The sequence below is a fragment of the Peromyscus californicus genome, unplaced genomic scaffold (genome assembly GCF_007827085.1).
Source record: "Peromyscus californicus insignis strain IS unplaced genomic scaffold, ASM782708v3 Scaffold_6__1_contigs__length_162567912, whole genome shotgun sequence".
In the NCBI taxonomy this organism is placed as follows: domain Eukaryota; kingdom Metazoa; phylum Chordata; class Mammalia; order Rodentia; family Cricetidae; genus Peromyscus; species Peromyscus californicus.
The window spans coordinates 114,284,320-114,305,474 of NW_026294584.1; the positions used below are offsets into that span (position 1 = coordinate 114,284,320).

Consider the following 21,155-nt stretch of genomic DNA (forward strand, 5'->3'; position numbering starts at 1 on the left):
TTGGAGGCAATTCTTGGAAGACTCCAACATGGAGAATTCAATATCCTACTGATTACATTTAAATATAAAATGAGTAGGACAGGCTGAAGAATGGAACAGTCTAGAGAGGTAACTTGGTCCATACCAGACCACTATGTTTGGACCCCGAATATGTTGGCTATTGCTTTGGCCCATCCTTAAAATGGGAACAAGGTTGACAATACAGGACTGAGTCCATTTTAAAAAGGTAGAGTGTTTGGCCAAGGGCAATATGCTGCTTAGCATATTCATCACACCTCTTTGAGAAAGATGCTCCTTTTTTTTTTTTTGTTTCGATGTTTTTTGAGACAGGGTTCTGTGTAGCTTCGGCAGGCACCTTTCCTGGAACTCACTCTGTAGCCCAGGCTGGCCTCGAACTCACAGAGATCTGCCTGCCTCTGTCTCAGAGTGTTGGGATTAAAGGCGTGTGCCACCACCAGCCAGCTAGAAAGATGTTCCATTTTACAGATGAGAAAATGGAGGCACAGAGAGCTGGTCACACTTGACACCTTTTCTCATGCAGGAACTTGAGAGGTGGGGCTTCAACCTTCAGCAGGGAATTCCAGTCAGCTTCTCCTCCTGCCTCTCGAGCTCCCAAAGTGAAGCAGCCCAAGTAGTGAATGAAGAAGCACCAGAAAGTGTGTGCCTGCATGTGACTGTGACCATGGGATGGGTGTGCGCATATGGCCTGGGAGGCATGTGGGATGTGGAAGAGTGGAGAAAACCAAAACACAAGAGTCCTGCTTTATTTCCCGTATCTCTCCAGACTGACAAAGCTTTAACTCCTGTCACAGAAGGATGATGCTCAATAAGGATGATTTGTGTCTGTCACATCTCATGGTGGAAGCATCCAGAACACTGGTGGCTCTGGAGAGTACACGCAGTGGGCAGACAAGTGGTAACTGAAGATATAAATATGAGAGAGATTCTTAAAATTATTTTATTTTTCAGGCAAAAATGCACTGTGCAGGATCAAGATCACTGTATGTATTTCATATATATATATATATATCCTGTAGCAATGTGAATGGGCTTTATCTTAAAGCATCTTTTCTGTTTTACTACAGATCCAATGTTGCTATGGAAACCTTGGGATAGTCAAAAAAGCAAAAAGTATTCATAAGCAAACAAGAATCCTACAAATAAACCAAAGAAAGGTGTTGAGGGCACCTTTCTACACATCAAGACACAAGTCTTCAACTTATTAGATATTTAGGGAAAATATTCACCTGTTTATCTTCTACACACAACAGTAAGAAGCACCATCACGGCTTAAATTCTTTGTATTTCACACACTATTTTTGTAGGTTAAATTCTTACTGACGGCGGCAATAGCGTTAAAAATAAAAGCAACAGCTAATATGTGCAGACCATTACAAAGTGCTGCACAATATACTCAGGATGGCAAATGTTAATGTCCTCTCCATTTGATGGATGTATAAACTGAGGTGCAGAGATGTTTTCAGATGTCCACAATAACTCATCTCTGAAGGACTGTGAGTTGGACCAGAGTTTCATCCCATAGTCTAACCCTGTCTACCAGGCCTTCCACCAGTGTGGCCCTCTAACCAAGCAGTGGAGGATGGATCCTGAGAACTCTGACGGAGAGTCTGCAATTGGTTCTAAGAAGCCTTCAACGCAGTCCGACAAGAACCACCGAGAAAGCTGGAATTCCTTGCAAAGAACTGCAAAGTGGGCAGTAGCAGATCTCTGAACTAGAATGCTGTGGGAGTCTCCTGAGGGTCACAGCCAAACTGACCACAAATGGGCTGCATGAACTCATGTGCCCCCCACGAAGGAGTGTCTGGGCTGTGTGTATCATGTCTATGAGCCTCACTGAGTTTATCCCAGACCTCCCTGGCATGTGGGTTCTGCAATGAGGAGAGATCAAGAGTATACAAGCTGGTACTGCCACTGGAATGAATTGGAAATGGCTCTTATTGCACAAGGCTTAACATCACCCCCATGCCTTTCAGAGTCCACACGGGCATTGATAATACCTGAGAAATAATTTCAGGAGCATGCTCTTGAACATTTACAGCCAAAAGAAAAGCCCTGATCCAAGTCAGAGATGGATTACTAAAAGACGTAACGTACAGCAATCATGGGAAAGTGTAGAAATATCTGTCCAAACACATGAACTGGTATAAACCAGCTAGCATACTAAAATGTCTGGGAAGTGAATGAGGAGAGTCATCTACAGAACTGCAAAACTATTTACTTACAAACATTCATGCATTCATACACATCCATGCACCCCCGTGCGCGTGCACACACACACACACACACACACACACACACACACACACACACACACACACACACCATAGCCAATGTTGTTTAACAATAGTAATAGGGTCTATGCGACAGAAATAAACAAATTTCCATTAATTGTGAAATATAGTAAAGCATTGGACAAGCTTAAAAAACAGAATCAACTAAGGAAGAAAGGAAAAAAAGAAAGGCTCCCGAAGGATAAGAACTACCAAAGTGGACTCCATCTTCTTGGAATTACAGTCAGTTAATAAACAAGTGCATTGAACAACACTCTTCAGAGCTGATAACTCATCAAATCAGGTACTAAGGTTTCAATTATTCTAACTATAGAACGAGGGAAGTAGCTGGAATCTGGTATTAAAGTATAGGAAATATAGACGTTAACCAAGAAACAGCAAGACTTATCAGGCCCCATCTCATCATCTCTGGAACGCTCACATTCACACCATGGGCTTTATAAAGAGAGTCCCGAAGCTATGTCCAGCAGCTCAGTGAACTCAGGTGCTACTGTCTCTCAGGAAAAGGCCTCAATTCACCATCTGCCACCAGTTGCTCCACAATTCAAATCTAAGCTCACTTATCTCAGAATCAAAAGGGTCAATGACAAATGTTTTGGATCCTTAATATCCAAACCATAAGTCAAAGCTATATAGCTCAGGATATACCTCCCATCCATTATGTCCCACTAAAAGGCTTAAAATAAATCAGCAGATGTTCACACACAGAGTTTCTGTTTTCTAATTTCACAAAGTCTTTAAAAAAGAAAAATCCCACCAATGTGGATACTAATTCTTCCTCTCCAGGCCACCGAGGATTTATGACCCAAATCACACTTATATCAATTGATTAACTTATGCATGTCCCCTTCAGTTTCTCTCTGTGTGCATTAAGATTTCTATTGATGTTTCATGTATGTGCTTCTCGATCTTATTGTCCTTCAATTAGACTGCGAATTCCTAGAATGCAAGAAGAGAGGGGAGGCACTATTTCTCTGTGCTGTCTAGTGGCGAGCCCACGAATAAGAGGAAGCCTGCATCGTAGGCAGGGGAGTCATGGCTGAGGACAGCTGCTCTCTCAGTGACTCACCAAGTATGTCCGACCTCCATTTCCTCAGCAGGCTGGCTGAAGTGGTGTTTTTTTTTTTTTTAAACTATTACTAATGTCCAATTTCTTAATGTGTAAGACACTATCAGCTAAATGACTGGAAACAAGAACAGCGGAAGTGTGAATACACCCACACATCACTACATCATACTAGAAACTGCAAGCCAAAGTTTTACATTGTGTGCATGTATGTATGTGGTCTCCCCCCCACCCCGTGCCTCACACACACATATACACACATACCACACATGTGAAGGAGCATGTACTCTGTGAGTACAAAATAAGAACAGAAATTCTGTCTCACATTCCACTCAATAACCCAGGAGAGGGCTACTACTTCTGTAAAGTGCTAGACCACGGACACTTTAGGGTTTCTGGGGCATGTAACCTCCACTGTAATAGGTAACCTCGGCTGGCTCTTGTAACAGTTAAATCTTTACTGTCCACCTGATGGGGTTTCAAATCACCACAGAAACACACCTGTAGAGGTCTACCTAGGAGGGGAGGGTTGTTTAAGAAAGAAAACCACCACGAATATGGGTAGCAGCATCCAATGGACTGGGGTCCTGGACTGAATCAGAAGGAGAAGGCAAGCCAGGCACCGCCTTTCATCTCTGACTCCTGACTGTGGAAGCAGTGTGACCAGATGCCCCCTGCTCCTGATGCTCTGACTTCTCACCAGGATGGACCAGACCCTCCCAAACTGCGAGGCAGAATTCATCTTTGCATCCTAAAATTGCTTCTGACAACAATGTTGCCACATTAGTGAGAAAATTACTACTACAGCTGTGTAGGCACGGAGACAGCTGTATACAGTGGTAAACATCTGGTGTGGCTATACCTCCAAAGGACTCTCTGCAGTCTGAAATGCAAGGCTGGATTTGACTCGAGGGCTATAGTCCTTCGGTTCCTTTTCGGGTCTGCAGGCTCAACCCAGCACCTTGTACACAGAAGCTGCCCAATAACTAGCTGAGGCAAGTTGAAGATTCCTTTCAGAACACAACCCTGGCAATCATGATCATGAATCACCCCATTACAGAACATAACCTTGACAATGATAATGATGACTATCACATACTCACCTCATGCATGGTGTCTTCCCCATCTTACAGATAGATGAATGATAGAGCAAGTCCATACATAAGTACACATGATAGAGATACATAATACACAGCACAAAACTTTGTATTTCTAAGACAAATATAAATCTCATGGCCTGAACATCAGAATAAAAAGGCACCAGGTAGAGGCATTTCCACTTAGTGCTTCTGCGTGTTGAACGCTTATTGCATTGAAATGGAGAGCTCACCAGGAGGAGGGAGCAAAACGAGAGAAGGTAAGCAATATTATCAGGGTGTTATTTATCACACACATTAGGACCAAAAATAGTCAGGAAAGAATGAGCATTGTGTCATTCCCGCTCAGTCTTTGACCTTGTAAAAGGTTGCTGAGTTCGGATGGAGGATAATGAGCATCAGTAGAGGAAGCCTTCCTGACAAGAGAGCCACTCTGTACCATCAGCCTTGAAAAATTAATACATAATAATTATAATCTCGAAACGCCACTCTTGCCCTGTTTTATGATGCTACATCTTATTTTATTAAAATTTCCCCAAAATCTTTCTTTCCTTGCCGGGGAGAGACATGACTCTGCTATGGAAAAGTGAAAGACATTTTACGCACAATTTTCCCTCTCCTAGAAAGAGGTATATTGTGCCCTTCAGTGAACATAAAATTGATATTATCATCTCTTAGTTTATATCTCACTACTTAACCTTCAGATTAAAAGTTATTGGATTTGAATGACTAAAAAGACATCATGTCACCTTCCCTCCTCTGTGGAGAGACAGAAGTTCAGGGCAAGACAAAGCACCGAGGCAAGAGCATTCGGTGGGAACGGCAGACTCTTTGCCTTGCTCGAGGGCGCAAGGGGGGGACCACAACAGGACACTGACAATGCAGTCATGGTTGGAGGGAAGAAAAATGGCAGCAGAAAGTCTTCTACCCTTAGAAACCCTGCTGAAGAGGAATTTGTGTGGAGAAGTTAATCTTGAGTACCATCAAGAAAGGAGCAAGCTAGGTCTGGGGAGATAGCCCTCTCAGTCGACTGCTTGCCAGGGATGTGACTGGAGTTCAATCCCAGCAATCACAATTAAGAAACACAAAGAAAGAAAGTGTGGTGTGGTAGCTTGCTGGGGATCCTAGTGCTGAGGAGGCTCCAGCACAGACCTCTAGGACTTGTTGGTCAGTCATCCTAGCCTATTTGCTGTGAGCTCCAGACCAGGGAGAGGTCCTATCCTCCTGCCCGCCACCCCCACCTCACCACCCCCACCAAAAACCCAAACCCCCCAACAAAAACCCAAAGTGAACAAAACTGAAAACAACACCTGAGGCTATGCTCTGATCTCAGCCTGCAACCTAACACACACACACACACACACACACACACACACACACACACACACACACACACGAAAATACTAAATTCAAGAGAAAAGTAAGAGTTAATAAGAAAAAAAAAAAAAGAACAACTGTGCCCTACACAGTTGGTACACACACAGTTTCTGCAGAAGACACAATGGCCGTCTAGAAGGATTAAAGAGAACACAGCTTGTAGCCACCTTCCCTCACTTTTTCAACTTAAATGCAGTAAGGAGACTTCCATCCCTGGGCAGTTGGAGCTGCAACTCTTGAATGAATTTAGGAATAGCACCAGTGATTTGATAATAACATGTTGTATTTTTCTAGCAAAAGATACACACTATGTGCTCCCTCCCCCAACCCCTTGCCACTTTAGAAACAGTTTCATTCTGAGAAGCTTGTGTCAATATGGAACAAAGACTTTATCAGAGAGCCAGCTTAGTTAGTTTTGTTCTCTAAGATAGATAAGCTCACTTGGTGATCAATAGGAACACAGCCTTTTATCAGCATCCCCATGTGACTTTTGCAAGAGATTCTAGTAACAGGCCAAGGCTAAACGCAAAGTACTTGATAATATTAATCAGAATAAACATACATAACCACTGTAGTGACTTGTAGCCATATAAGAGGACTCCCTCCCTCTGTCCCACCCTCTCTGACAAAGTTTCAAGTTAACCCAGGCTGGCCTGGAGATCAAATTTGAAATTCACTTGCTGTGTAGCTGAGGATGACTTCAACCCCTGACCCAAGTGACTGTGGGTAGGCACATCCTACCCAGCTAAGAAGGTGTGATGGTTACTTACAATCATCATCTTGACGCAACAGAGAATCACCTGAGAAGGGAGTCTCTAGGAGGGACTATTGTACCATCACAGAATGTCATCACTGGGCTGCATGCTGGGAAGGATCCGAGAAGGAGAAGGACAGTCCTTCCCTGGTGGGACTACAAGATGTTGAAAGGTTTATGCTCATGAGAGCGGGAGGAAAGGGGAGGGGAGCCACGACAGATCCCCAGTCAAATAGGTCCAAGGTTTGTGGCCCTTCATTAAATGTCTGACTAACGGTCACCAATCTCCCAGGGATTCCTGCCCTTCTAGCTGGGCCCCTCCTTAGAGTTCCCACAGGAATAGGAACTCAGGCCTCACAGAGGTACAAGGGTACATGCCTTCCCAATAGCCCCTTCCGCTGCCTCAGCTTTCCTCCGGACTCCAACACACTCAGCCTTTACCCTTGCTTTTCCAGTCCACACACACCAAACTGGTTTCTACATCACCTCCACCACAGGAGTGGGCAATAAAGAGTTGAATAAAAATCATGTAAACAAATGAACAAACTAAGTTCTGTTGGCCAAAGTGGACAGATGATTAATACAGGGTGAGCAGCTCTTGTCTGAAATGCTTGGGGTCAGAAATGGGCCAGAATTTGGACAGTTTTCCTTCAAAATATCTACACAGATTTACAGAATAAAAAAAAAAAAATCCCAAGCCCCAAATGGTCCCCAACTGAAACCTTTCTTTGGAATCAAATCAGTCCTTAGTGTTGGATTTCAGAAATATGGAGATTTGGGGATTTCCTGATGCTCCACCTTAGTAAGGTTTATAAAGAAGTGCCCTCCCCACCAGACAAAAACCAAAAGGAGCCTGCACTGAAGGCTTGGTTCCCATCCAGTGACACGATTACGGGAGGTTCTGGAAACTTCAGGGTGTGGGGCCTAGGTAGTGGAGGGAGGTCACCGGGGTCATGTCTTCAGACCGAGTCCTGTCCTGAGTCCCTCTCTGCTTCGTGACCATCATGAGGTCAGCAGCTCTGCCTGATGCACCCATCACCAGGATGTTCTGTCCATGAGCACAGACACATGGGGCCAAGGAGTCTAGATAGAACTCTTTGAAACCAGGAGATAAAATAACTGTTTCCTCTGTCTGTCCTACACGGTTTCTCTCAGGTGTCTGGTCACAATGACAAAACACTACCACACATTTGTCCTTGCTGCACAGGACATCACACTTACTGGGTCAAGTGTAACAAAGCGGCAGGGCGGACAGTCAAGGACCTTGACCTCAGCATGTTCTCTCATGATGTGCGGGAAAAGAACCCGACCCGGGTTCTGTTGCTGTGAAGTGAATCAAACGCAGTGTTTAGCAAAGGGTCTCTGCTGTTTTATGACACTTCCCAATTACAATAGGCTTGAGTTCAAAGTCAAAGCTATGAAAAGAAGCCTTGGAACAGAGAGTTCAGATCTCTCCATCAACTTCCTCCTCCTCGTGACTCTGAGGACCACTTGCATATATAGGACCATTCTTCTTTGTCATAAAAGCAGTCAGTCACCTTATGACCCTTTTGATCAAGTAATCTATGCACCACCTCGAGGTGCATTAGACTCTGTCAGGCTGGCTATATGTTTACATCATCCACTTTCCAATTCAGCCCCCTCAGCTCTGCTGTTAAAAAGCCAGGCAGTGACAAAACAGTGGTGTGGATCCCCAGGCTTCCAAGGACAGATAGGAGCCTGCGAGCATCGGACAGCAAAGACTTACAATCACTGATGCTAATCGGTCAACAGGTTAGGACTGAGGTCCTACCTCCTCAGAGCTCAAAAAGAGATTCTTTTCATTAGACAAGCTAGAAGGAGGGGTATATATTATTATTACTATTATTATTATTATTAATTAACATATCAGGGCTTAAAGTTACCATTTTAGAGCATCAAGGCTTTCTCTTGAAGCTGAGAGAGGACATGTCACTCATAATAAGATGTGCCATCTGACATTCTGTTCCCATGCTCCGTTACATGTGGGTGCCCACTCACCTTTTGGCCTCCCATGCCATTTTAATTTCTAATGGAGACATTAATGCCTCATAACTGTTCAGCAACCACAACTTGAAAGAATTTCATATAAGGCTCACAAGTTACATAAATCTTCAAAGACAATATTTTGATGGAAGGCAGGACTAAACTAACAGAGACGAGAGAGCTAAATTTAGCATTCAGGGTGAAATATGCTTTTTCCAGAAATAGGCATCAGAGGAATTAAGTGTGGGGGAGCTGTTTTTGTTGTGGCTGGTTTTCCTTTACTTACCAGAACTATCTACATTCCCGTCTCTGCTTTGTTTCAATTTGTTTGTGTGGCTTTCACTAACATTGGTATCACTGATTCCTACTGAATAAAGGGGTTTTTTTGTATCAATTTTTTTTAAATTTTAACCTCTGCAATGTGTCTAATAAAAGTGTTTCTCAACAGAGCAATTCCTTTAGAATTAGAACTGGGTTTTACCTCGCAGCTAAGGAACATGTTAGCATCTAACTTGCACTGGGCCCCAGTAGGGCGCTCCATATTAATAACATTGCTCTGCACTACGTTCCTGGCGGGTTCCCTTCTAGGACACGGAGGATCTCATCATTTCTTTCTTACCAACAGCATCAAAAGACCTGCAATGGGACAGGCCACATTAGTGGAGCTAACCTAGCCTGGCACCTCAGTCTCACACCCACACTGCTGGACTCACTTCATCTGAGGCACTTTGTACAAAGCAAGAACTAATGATAAACCATGGAATTTTCACATAGTCCCCTAAAGGTGGGTATGCCTGAGAAGCCAAGGCAAGTGCTTTTCACGTGAAGCAGGCAGCCTTTGTCTGTCTGCCTCTCTGTCTCTGTCTCTGTTTCTCTCTGTCTCTGTCTCTCTCTGTCTCTGTCTCTCTCTCTGTCTCTCTCTCTCTGTCTCTCTCTCTCTGTCTCTGTCTCTCTCTCTCTCTCTCTCTCTCTCTCTCTCTCTCTCTCTCTCTCTCTCTCTCTCTCTCTCTCACTCAGTGAGTAACAAAGACCAATGAGGAGTTTCTTGCCACCATTTTGAAAGTAAAAAGGAAAAATTTATGTACCTCCTTTTCTTCTAAAAACAAAATCCTCTAACCTTTCCTTACTGCAAGAACACTTTGGTCCTTTTTTAGTCATCCTCTGGTGTCTATGTGAGACTCTTGGAGCCCATATGGATACTGCAACAGTAAATCTTAATTATTAACTTGACAGGGCATATAATCAATGAGCAGACAAATCCCTGGGTGTGACTGGGAAGGGGATTTAGATGAATCAAGGTGAGAAGACCTGAATGTGTGTGACACCCCACCATGGGCTGGGGTCCTGGACTGAATAAAACTGGAGAAAGCAAGCTAAGCACCAGCCTTCATCTCTCTCTGCTTCCTGACTGCAGATGCAATGTGACCAGCCGCCTGTCACTTCTGTCTCCATAACTCTCCTGCCATGATGGACGACACCCTCAAACCGTGAGCTGAAATACGTCCTTCCTTCTTTCAATTGCTTTTCTGGATATTCTGTCTCATCAGTAACTAATATGGTTACCCAAATCCATGGATAGTCAAACCTTTGGAATGACATGGTGATGTATTTGCACAGAACCTATCCACCCTCTTCTCACATTACTTACAATGACCCAACACAAGGCAAATGCTGTGTAGGTAATGGTCACCCTAATGCTTAGGGACCAAGGACAAGAAAATAGGGACATGTGCAGTTCAATTTCCTCCCAAACGTTAGTTCCACATATAACTCCATTATCTGAACCAAGTATGCAAGGAGCGACTGGTCACCCCACTATGTAAGTATCTATGATTTCCCCAGATTCTTCTGCTCTTCCCCCTTTGTAACACTCTTGGAGCATACGTCACCACACTCTTTACCCATGCCCCAAAGAGCTGGTCCTGGCCCTGAGTGGCCAGGGTCCTGTCAGTCCCGACACTGTGCCTCCCTCTTATTCCCCCAGTCACTCTGTCACCCCTCCCAGGATGCTTCTGGAAGCCCCTCCCTACACTTCCTCCCTCTCTTGCCTCCTGCCTGGTCACTGAACGTTGCTTTTTCTCTCTGTTTACATTGTAACTTGAAATATAAACTCTTTCTTTTGACCAGAAATTCCAACATTTTAAGCCAAATATCAGAGAAGCTACAAAAAAAAATAAGCCCTTCATTTACTTATACTCCTTAAGTAACAAATTGCAAGTGCAGCACATCTTTTTTTTTAGTGGCTTTCTCACCCGCTCTCTGGAAACTGCTCTCCTCATATAAAACGATAGCCATATCCCCAAACTGCAGCCACCAATCCTCTCTTTGGTCGATTTGCACACAATAAAAACGCCAGGTGGTACCAAAAAATTTACCCCTCCCCAAAGAAAGCACCCATCATTAAAAAAGGGATGTTGTCAAGAAATAGCTGTTTTATTTAACAGCTATTCATTTTTATTGAATAAACATTTTCTGGTATGCATTCTGTTAATTGACCTGCCAGCATATGCTGTATATGGAGAAACTTCTAAACATTATGTTCTATGTAATATGCTTATCTGAAAAAGCTCTCATTTGCAGCAATATGGAAATAAAATCCTGCTTTCAAAAATTCAAGACTTTTCAAATGCATTAATCCACACAGTTTATGAAATTGCTCTGGACATTTTAAAATCCTTCCTTTAAGGAGGGAGAAAAAAAACGTTAACAATCAATAATAGTATCTGTTGCTGCATTTCATAATGGAGTAGTCATTCTCCAACACAGGAACTCAGAGACACACAAATGGAGGCAGGCATAATAGGAAGTAAAAAGCAGTCATGGTATAGGGTAAAGACCTACTCAAGGGCTGCAAGAGAATGCTCAGAAATGCTATCAAATTACATTATTAGAAAACCATTGTAATAGTTCCAGAGCCTGGATATAAATAGAGCTGAAACATTATCGAGACAATATGCTTTGTTTTGAGGAGAGAAGACAAGGCACTTGTATGGGCGGGCTCTTCCAGCTCATGGCCGCACCTCTCCTTGGCTGGTGACTTCTGAAGGATGATGCATCTTCCAGCCTAGCATCCCTTGCTGCTTTGCCGAGAGGGCAGGGGTGATACTTTGCTGGGTGGAGCCATGGTGAACCACAAGGCTACAGGGCTCCCTGTCTTCCCTCAGCAGCCATTCATCTCCCAACAGTCGCTGCCCTTGTGGGATGGTCGCCCAAGGTTGCCAGACGTTCTGATTTTTCAAGAGAGGATGAAAAAGCGAAGTCCTCCCATTTCTCCAGGCTGTCAACTAGGTAATTCTTTAAAACAAATTCTGTTTGAAACTCAACTTAGGCAACCAATGCAATCACTATGGCAGTGGTTCTCTGTGAGAGCTGAAGTTTCTCAAAAGGGCACTTGCTATAATTTGCAGTCATGATTGGCAAGAAGGAGCTCAACACAGAGCTCACTTGGCGCCCACCCCCACCCCCACCGAATGGCACCCCACCCCACCCCCACCGAATAACACCAAAGGTTCTGGTACAAGTAGAATATTCTGAACCATTCCGTGTAACTCACAGCATAATTAACTCGTTTTTACACCAGGCAGCTTGAAGCCAGATCTTTGTGTTCCATGGACTTCTGACATATTTTACAGTTCTAACTCTCTTCCACTGTCCTCCATTAATCAAAGCTGTAACCCCTGTTGTCTTTGTACTATGGAATCAGAATGTGCCCCTGGCGAGGAATGGGGGAAAAGTCAACAGGAATTAAATTTCAGTGCAACTGTTTACTCAACTGTGGCCTGCAGATATTGAAATTTTATCCGTGGTTTTGTGTGACTACCGCAGTAATGAATTCAGCATGGCTGCGATTTTCTCAGTGCTTGCATTCTCACTTTGAGTAAAAACCTGCAGGAGAAAAATGACGAAAACCACGCAGGTCCACCAGCGAAACTCACCATTTCTCCACACAGTTTAATTGCTGCTGTTTTCTGGGTGGCCGAAACCTCGGGGAGCTTTGGGCCCCTGGACTGTTTGTAAGGCTATAGTTTTTCCTCTGTCACCTAGGCATTCCCATGTCCCCCACCAACCTGTTTAGAGACTTCTCTTACATAGGGAGACAACGCAGCTGTGGATGTTTTATAAGGCCTCAAAAGGCTTGCCAACCACAATAAGTGGGGCTTTAGCCACAATCCTAGACCTGATGGATGCCTTTCTTCCTCAAACATATCAGTGACAAATAGACAGAAAATTGCCGTGAAATATTTATTTTCGAGTTTCAAAGTGGAATAAAAAATCAAGTACTTGAACGCTGCATGAATGACCCTTTAACAACACATTCTCCAGAAGGGCTCTAGCCCAGGTAACTGACTGGTGACTCATTATTTTTAAGAAAAATGCAACGGAAATGTGCTTCCAGAATGTTCTTCTGTGTCATTCATGTGGCGCTGCTGATAGTGTTCTGTCGTAGGGTAGATGTGTACAGTAGGTGTATTGAACATGTAAACTTTCATGGTTGCTTGAATACTTTTCTGTTGTTTGTTTAAATGGTTTTTTAATTATTATTATGACATTTGTGTGTAAGAGAGGGAGGAGGGATTTTGTTCTGTTCTTCTCTTGCTGTGTGCGTACTGGGAATCAAACTCAGGTCCTCAGGCTTGGCTTAAATATTGCTGGCTCCTTGGTTAAATACTTTAATATTCTGAATATTTGTCAGTCCTTCAGGTAAAACTCAAAAGAAGTTAATGTCCCACTAACTAAACTAATGTACTCTGAATACAAACTATTTGGGCCGCACATTGCCTAAGTCTCATCTCAACTACCTCATAAAGAAATGGCTGATCCTGACCTCCATCTTGTAATGGCCTAGAAGATGGTACTCTAAGAAATACTCATCTTGCCATAAACAGATGAGGATATCACACAGATGGGCATTATTGCAAATGCTCTCCTGCCATTTACTGCTGGGTTTGGCAAACAACCTCCCAAGTCAGAATCTAGTCACTGTGTATTGACTGCGGTGCTCAAATTAATACAACACAAGGAGCATGAATTCTAGCTGAGAGGCGCCCGTGAAAAGAAATCAAGTCACACACACTGTGTTTGTCAGCCAACCTCCTGACTTCCAGACTTTCTTCTTCTCTCCAGGCCTTTCCCCAATGGTACCATGGTCTCATGATGCATCCGCCAATATCTAATGCATTCACAGTCTACCCACTGCTTTTATTTTATTTTATTTTTTGTTTTTTGTTTTTTTGAGACAGGGTTTCTGTGTGTAGCCCTGGCTGTCCTGGAACTCGCTCTGTAGACCAGGCTGGCCTCCAACTCACAGAGACCCGCCTGTCTCTGCCTCCCGAGTGCTGGGATTAAAGGCGTGCGCCACCACCGCCCGGCCATTTATGTTTTAATGCATGTCTGCAATTCAACTATTTTGGAGATGGAGGTAAGAGGATCTGGAGTTCATGGCCAACTTGGGCTACATAGCCATTTCAGAGCCAGTAGCCTCAGCTAAGTGAGAACCTATCTCAGGAAAAGAAGATATCAAGGACTCTTACCAAGGGCTCCAGACCTAAGAATTTGATTCAAATTTCAAGAAAGTAGTTTGAAAGGTCTGTCCTTTTCTCTTAGGGCATTTCCTAACATTTTCTCTATAGAAAAGTTAAAAAATTTCCCCAAGATGTTTCATTTTTTTTTCTCCCAAACACATGATTACAAATGGTACCACAACTACGCACAAGATAAATGAATCAAGGACAAAACCTGCCCTGTTATCAGTAGCAAAAACCCGTAATATTTCCTGATCCCACGGGGTGGGAAACCCAATCCAGTCTTCAAGGAAATACTATTTACATTTGAATTTTGACCAACACAATACCATGTCTTAGGTCACCTGCACTATTGGGAAATGTTTCAACAGTTCCTCCCAAGGACCCGCTTCCACCTTGCGAAGGGCCAAGAGGGAAAGAGACGGTCTCAAGCAAAGGACATGTTGAAGAGGCTGGGATAGGAGATGAGTTAAAACACCACTGAGATTTTAGCCAACACCATCTGCTGTCAGACTCCATGAAACCGACGCCAATGCACACACCCTAGTTCTTAGAAGTAGGAGGAAGTCATATCCCAAACCGATGTCTGTCTTATAGACATGAGTCTGTTCTTTAACCATGTCCACTTCTATTTCTATTTGTCTCTATTTGCTTTCTTTGACTACCTTCCTCCCTTCTCCCATATCCTTATTTCTTTCATCTTTAAGCTCTGATTTTCTTTCTTCATAAGGTTGAAGCCCACTTTTATTTAACTACCATTTTTATTTGTCAACTATTTACCTCAAGCATCAACAACCATTTTTTTTCCCAGAGTCATTTTAATTGAATAATAGAAATGTAGGCGACACGTTGGGGACCGGAAGGGAACGGCTCAAGGTCCACTCAACATTAAGTCTAACATCCACCATCCAGAAAGACACTTGCACCTATCAAGGACTTCAAAATGAGTCTCAGCCATGGTGAGGAGCCCTGGGTGCCTAAGAATATGCTGTATCCAGGCAGATGGATGTGCCAGGTGGACGCACCTCCAACATGGACAGTGGCTCAACTCCCACTCACGACCCCAGCTCCCAGACCAGTACCTGCTGTTGCTGCTGCTGGACGTGGGCTAGGTCGGCTGCCCCCAGGTCCACCGCTGGTGCCTCCCCGTTGGACCGAGTGTCACGAAGTGCCCCACACTCTAGTAAGTGGTTGCCACCGCTGGACCCGTTCTGGATGGCTGATCCGTTACTTTTTGTCTCAGACCCAGATTCTTGCATCATGACTCAAAAACCTGAGAGGATTTTCAGAAGAGGGGGGTGACAGAGAGAGAGAAGTGGGGGGGGGGTAAGGAGGGAAAGAGAGAAGGGGGGAGAGAGAGACAGCTGTTAAAACAGTTGCTGTGGGGAATGAAAGGAGTTCTGCCTTGCCACGTTGCTGAACTCTGTAAGCAGTTGTCAATCTCCCTCACCCCCTTTCTCCCTTATTAGAAGACTGGTCCCCTACTTTAGTACTGGGGGCTGTCACTCTCAATTCAAGTTCTACTATGGTTCAAAATACATCATCCATTCCCTCTCTGGAAAAACAGATGGGTTCAGGTGATCCGAGGAGAATTTAGCAGTCAATTTTTCTGCTGGGATTCAGATATTTTGCCAAAAAATCCAAACACTTTAAGTTATCACACAAGTTATAAATTTAAATATTATCAGGCTCAGACACTTTATGGCAATGCAACATTCTCAGAGAAGAAACATTCTCCAACTACAGTCTCTCAAATGACAAGACACATTAATTACTACAAGTCCCCTCAAGGAAATCAGTGCTGCAAAACCTACAGTCAAACACCAAAAGCATTTTCAGGATTCTCAATCCTTGGTACCATCTGGGCAGTTCAAAATTGGTCATTCCTGTAAGACAGGCCACTGCTAGAAAGAGAGAGGGGCAAAAGGGGTTTCCCATTTCCAGAGTGAATGAATTCAGACTACGTTGTTTTACAGCTAAGGCTCTCAGAAGAACCATAGTCAATGCTAATTTTTCTCCTGGTAGATCACTGAACTCCAAGGTGTGTAAGGGCTGATATTTCAGGGTGATCCTTTGTACTCTTAATTTTGGAGAGAAGTGCTGCCTAGAAAGACTACAGAAAAGGTCAGAAATTTAAAGTCCTAAGTGTAAGGCTTGGATACAGCTCAGTGGTAGAACACTTGCCTAGCATATGTGGAATATAGGGTTCACACCTCAGCACTGCCAATAAGTAAACTAATTAAATAAAATATTAAAGTATTAAAATGTCTACTAGAAAAATATATAGTATAAAACAAATAGAGAAAAATCTGTTGTCTCCTCTTATTTTTAGGTTTTTGTTTTTGTTTTGTTTGTTTGTTTGCTTGCTTGCTTGTTTTTGGAGACAGGGCTCTATGAAGGAGCTCAGGTTGTCTTTGAACTCGCAATCCTTCTGCCTCAGCCTCCCAGGCGCTGGCCTTACAAGGCAAAGACAATACCCGACACCAAGTCAACTACTTCATTCCTGTTGCTCTCTAAGCACAAAAACCATTCACTGGGGGAGCCAGTTTAGGTACTCAACCAGGACAAAACCTATCTTCTGATCCCCGGTATTGTGCTAGGCTCTCCACAGTGCAGATGATTCCTGTGTGCTCTGTAGCTCCCAGGAACAATCCCCAGTTCCACTTCGTAGAGAAGAGAAAGGACGAGGCTTGGGATGGGGAGATGGCTCAGTGGGTACAAGCACTGGCTACACATGCCTGGTGGCCTCAGGTCAGATCCGCAGAACCCAGGTAAGAACTGGATTCAGTAGGACAAGCATCTCTGTGTTAGGAAATGGGATTTGGAGATAGGAAAATCTTCATATACATGGACCAGCTAGTCTGGCTGACGCAGCAGTGAAACAGCCCTGTCTTACGTTAGAATGGCTAGGGCCAGCATCTGAGGGTTGTTGTCCTCTGACCTCCAAACATCCACAGTGGCGTGCATGTGCCTACACTCATGCCCAGCCTCCAACACAAGTAAATTCCGGAGGGGAAAAAATGAGGCCTTGCGAGTTATTCTCATGTCCACTGTGCCACGGCTAACCACAGCGGGCACAGGAGAGGAGCCACACTCCTTTGATGGCTGGGCTCTCACTTGTAGTAGCATGTTTTCTGAAGGTGAGGTACAGGGTCACAAGCCAAGTTCACAGACTAGGACTTGGAAAGGAAAAATATTAGTCACTAAAGGAAGGAGTCAGTTTAGACATCAAAGCTGAGAAATGCCTAAATAATTAAGACTTCAATGTGCATTCCCAATGCCAGACAAAACAGAAAATATTTCGTTCAAATTACCCATATGTAGTACTACTACCTATTTCTTTCCCACTGCATGAGATACATAACTACATCAAAACTGAAGCATTCTGGACACCTTCAGGAGGCTGTGCTTTTGTTAAAAACCAACAGAGGTCGGTTCTCGGCAACTTGCCTGACAAGCAGACAGAAACATGACCACTTCAACAATTCCCATCTCATCCGTTTGCAGTGCAGAGTCTCTAGCAGCTACAATGTGAAGGTCAGGAACCCAAAGCCATATTTGGTCAGTTAGTCCCATTCTAAAGTAGATGGAGAATGTCACTGCGTGTTAACGGGTGTGCAACAACAGGCGACAGTGTTCGCCTCTTTGGATCGGACTTTCTAGTAATTACTATCCTATAGAAACCGCCTGCCCTGCCTTACCTCCCACTGTGGAAAGAATCTATCAAAACAGAACGCAAGGAAACAAAACACTACCCCAAAACAGAATCAAGACAGGCAACAAGAGACCAGTAGCACGGGAACATCTTCTCTGTCTCAAAACACCATGTGCTAAAGCCTCAGGGTTTCTTTCCTAGTGCTTTAGTTTCTATGCCATACACATATCGTTCATATGTTTGGGCACTTAAGAGAAAAGGTTTCAGGCTGGATTCAGCTCAGAGGTACAGCAGGCATCCTGAATGCCCCTTGAATGTCCTAAGTCAAGCCCCCATACTGTAAAACAACAAGGGAATAGATGGAAGTCTCAAGGTAGTCAGCAATAAGATCCATATTATTATTAGTTATAAAAAAAAAGATACCTAAATAAAAGGAATGCTTCCCACCTTCTGGAAAGTCTGCCTATGCCAAAGAATAGACTCGCAGGACAGGCAAGCAGCCTTTAGAAGCACTCCACACCTACCCGAAGACAGGCGCGCACACAGTCATACATTCCGTCCTTACAGGACAGAACTATCTATGTAAGTGCTGCCATCCAAGCACGTGACTCTGGGGATCTGGGACTGGGAGCAGGTGTCTAAAAGCCTGTCCCTCCTTTTGTTTCCTTGGTTGACACCATCATGGTAGGTGGAGTAAGAAAAACACCTCTGATGCACAGTCTGAAGGCCATCCCCTCTGTTCCGCGCAGCTCCCAAAAAGACTGCGAAGTCCTCCAGTACAAGTTGGGCAGGCCTGCAGCCAAGCAACTTGGCTCATGAATTGGGTTTGCAAGAGTTCAGACTTTGGGACTAAAACCATATAAAGGATTATTTTGGTCTAAGGATGTCCTTAGTTAGTCAAGTGCTAACTGGAGCACAGGGGCTGGAGGACTTTTAATTGGTACAACACCAGTCGGGGGCAAACAGTTTCATGAAACACCCATGTGGAATATGGGAAGTTTGGGTGTCTACAAGTATTTCTGACACTGTCTGGGCCAAGAGTGTTTCTATCAAACATCCCAGACCAAGTAGTAAGCTTTTATATCTCCATATCAAATCCTGTGGTACATTTCTCAAACTCCCAAATCCCCATTTCAGAGACAAGAAAGCTGGTGCTCAGTTGATTAGGGGACAAATACAGCCACAGAGACTCTCCATTTGAGACATGAGCTCAAGAAATGATCAAGACTTCCTTCTTCAGAGGGTCCCTGGCTATGTGATGATCAATGAGGACATCAAGCAGGAGGAACTAAATTCTAGCAATGGCAAGAACACAGCAGGTGGATGAAGAAAAGGTCTTAAAATACACAGAGGGAACGTTCTGGAATGTTTTAGGAAGCAACTCTTGTCTTTTCCTAATGACTTCACACTGTCAGTAGAGGGCAAGCACAGAGCCTGAAGAAGCATGGAGCTCTGCATTTTCTGTTCTTAAGAGGGGGTTCGTCCCAAGAACATGGTCTGCTTAACCTCTGCTCCTCCTCTCTGGGACAACCCCTTACAAAGAATCACCCTGTGCCAGGCTGAACTGAAAGCATGACCCGCGCTCTAAGTGTCTATGGTACTTGAATTTGAGGATCGTGCATGGAGGCTTCAGCCACCTTGTACCCATCAACCTGCCCATCCCTAAGAATGGGGCCAAGCCCATTCCCACTTCTTCTATCTTCTGCACACGGCCAGGAGCCGCTCAAAGTATCTGATTGTTACCCTGGGGCCCTCCAAGGCTGGCACTGCCATTCCATGGCTGTCAGATGCATAAGGAAGCCCGAACCATACACTTGCCACCTCGCTTGGAAATACCACAGAGATACCAATTTCACAGGCTCACTTTTTTTTTTGGTAGGGAACTTTTAAAAATAATAAGAACTGGGTCTCACATGCTTATTTATTGTTGTTGCCAACAGAACTACTCTGTAGAAACCTTCTGGAAAATTCATAATGTCCAGGCCAATGTATTTATAGTAAATTAAAACACAGCTTTATTATTATGATTATTTCCTTGGTTACAGTGTTGATGCTGAAAATTTAGGGAAAATAAAGCCCTTGTTATCACGCTTGTGAAAGATTTTAAGCTAACAGAAAGTTCAGTCTTGATTCCAGGGCAGTTAATTAAGGTTGACCAAGTCAGGCAGAAGTAAATTAACTTGGCTGATCAATTATTTATATGAAGTAGAATAAATGCCCTTAAAGAACTTGGTCTGTTCACAAAGGGATGTGTAAATTAAACCAAACAGAGTTTTGTAAAATATGTTTCTACCGCTATGGGGAGAAGCGAAGTTAGAGGTAATGCCACTTTCAGGACAATGAGCAGAGGGGCTAAGTGTCGCAGTCCCTTCCTGTGCCAAAGGGACAACCCTCCTCCTCACCTCACATCCACATGCAGAGAAGGAAGGGATGGGGAGGGCCATGTTGAAGAGACAACAAGGGAGGGAGGGAGGGAGGGAGGGAGGGACCACAAATGTTAAGATTCCAGAAACAGTCAACATGTATCTCTCACTTTCTCATCAGTTACTTAACAGTCTGGAGGTTGGCAAGGCAAAAGGGGTGTGGGGTGTGGTGGGGTGGGGTGGGGTGGGGTGGGCTAGTTTTGATTCTGGACTTTTTAATTACTCATACTGTATCAAGATTTTAGAATCTTTCATAATCTTGCATCGAGCATTCAGGGAAGGAAAAAAAGAACATGCCGCCAACCCTGTCTTCAGAGCTGGTTCCTCACAATGCACACAAGGTTTGCATGGTAACAGAAGACAAACAAAGGAGTTTCAAGGAGCAAGGTGCAGCTCCATGGTGGGGTGACCTAGGACATCAAATAAGCCCCACCCTCTGAGCACTCATGCGCTGCTCCCCTGCAAAAGAGAGGCAATGGAACAACCCAGATGGGAGTCGAGAGCCCTCAGTGGAAGCCTTGCAGGACCCAGGATGCCACAGGTCCGTCCTGAGGCATGACACCCTTCGCTTGGTGACACTGGAGCGGGAGGCAGTGAGGACAGGAGAGGGCAGCAGCAGGGGTCGGATTCAGGGGTTAGGAAGGAAGACAGGAGAGGCATGACAGAGGCCCCTCAACAGCCAACACCATGCAGAGTCCCTCTCAAGAAGCAAAGCCATCTAGTGAAGAGAGAAAGTGGGCAAGGAGGGCAAGCCAACCAAGAGGAATGGTGACAACAGATGACCATTTTCTCTCCTGAGATGACTCGGACAGGCCAGGAACGAACACTTCAGGTGACAGTCTTTGTCTGTCCACAGCCCCCACTGGTCCCATTCCATGGCAAGGCCACCCAAGCACAAGTGTGGTATGAGAAGTCAGGGTGCTCAAGATACCACCTTCCAATACC

General features: G+C 44.3%; 1 protein-coding gene across 6 annotated transcripts in view; it reads right to left on the reverse strand.

Annotated features, from left to right (window-relative positions):
• Nucleotides 1–21,155, reverse strand: part of Foxp1 (forkhead box P1) — a 527,364-nt gene that overhangs the window by 227,030 nt on the left and 279,179 nt on the right. For 5 of the 6 annotated variants that reach the window (XM_052722207.1, XM_052722211.1, XM_052722209.1 and 2 more), the window contains one exon: nucleotides 15,215–15,405. In XM_052722207.1, the coding sequence (XP_052578167.1) occupies nucleotides 15,215–15,394 (180 nt within the window). In that variant the 5' untranslated portion in view covers nucleotides 15,395–15,405. Of the gene's footprint in view, nucleotides 1–15,214; nucleotides 15,408–21,155 lie in introns of all 6 variants that reach the window. The other variant, XM_052722208.1, reaches the window with a different exon arrangement.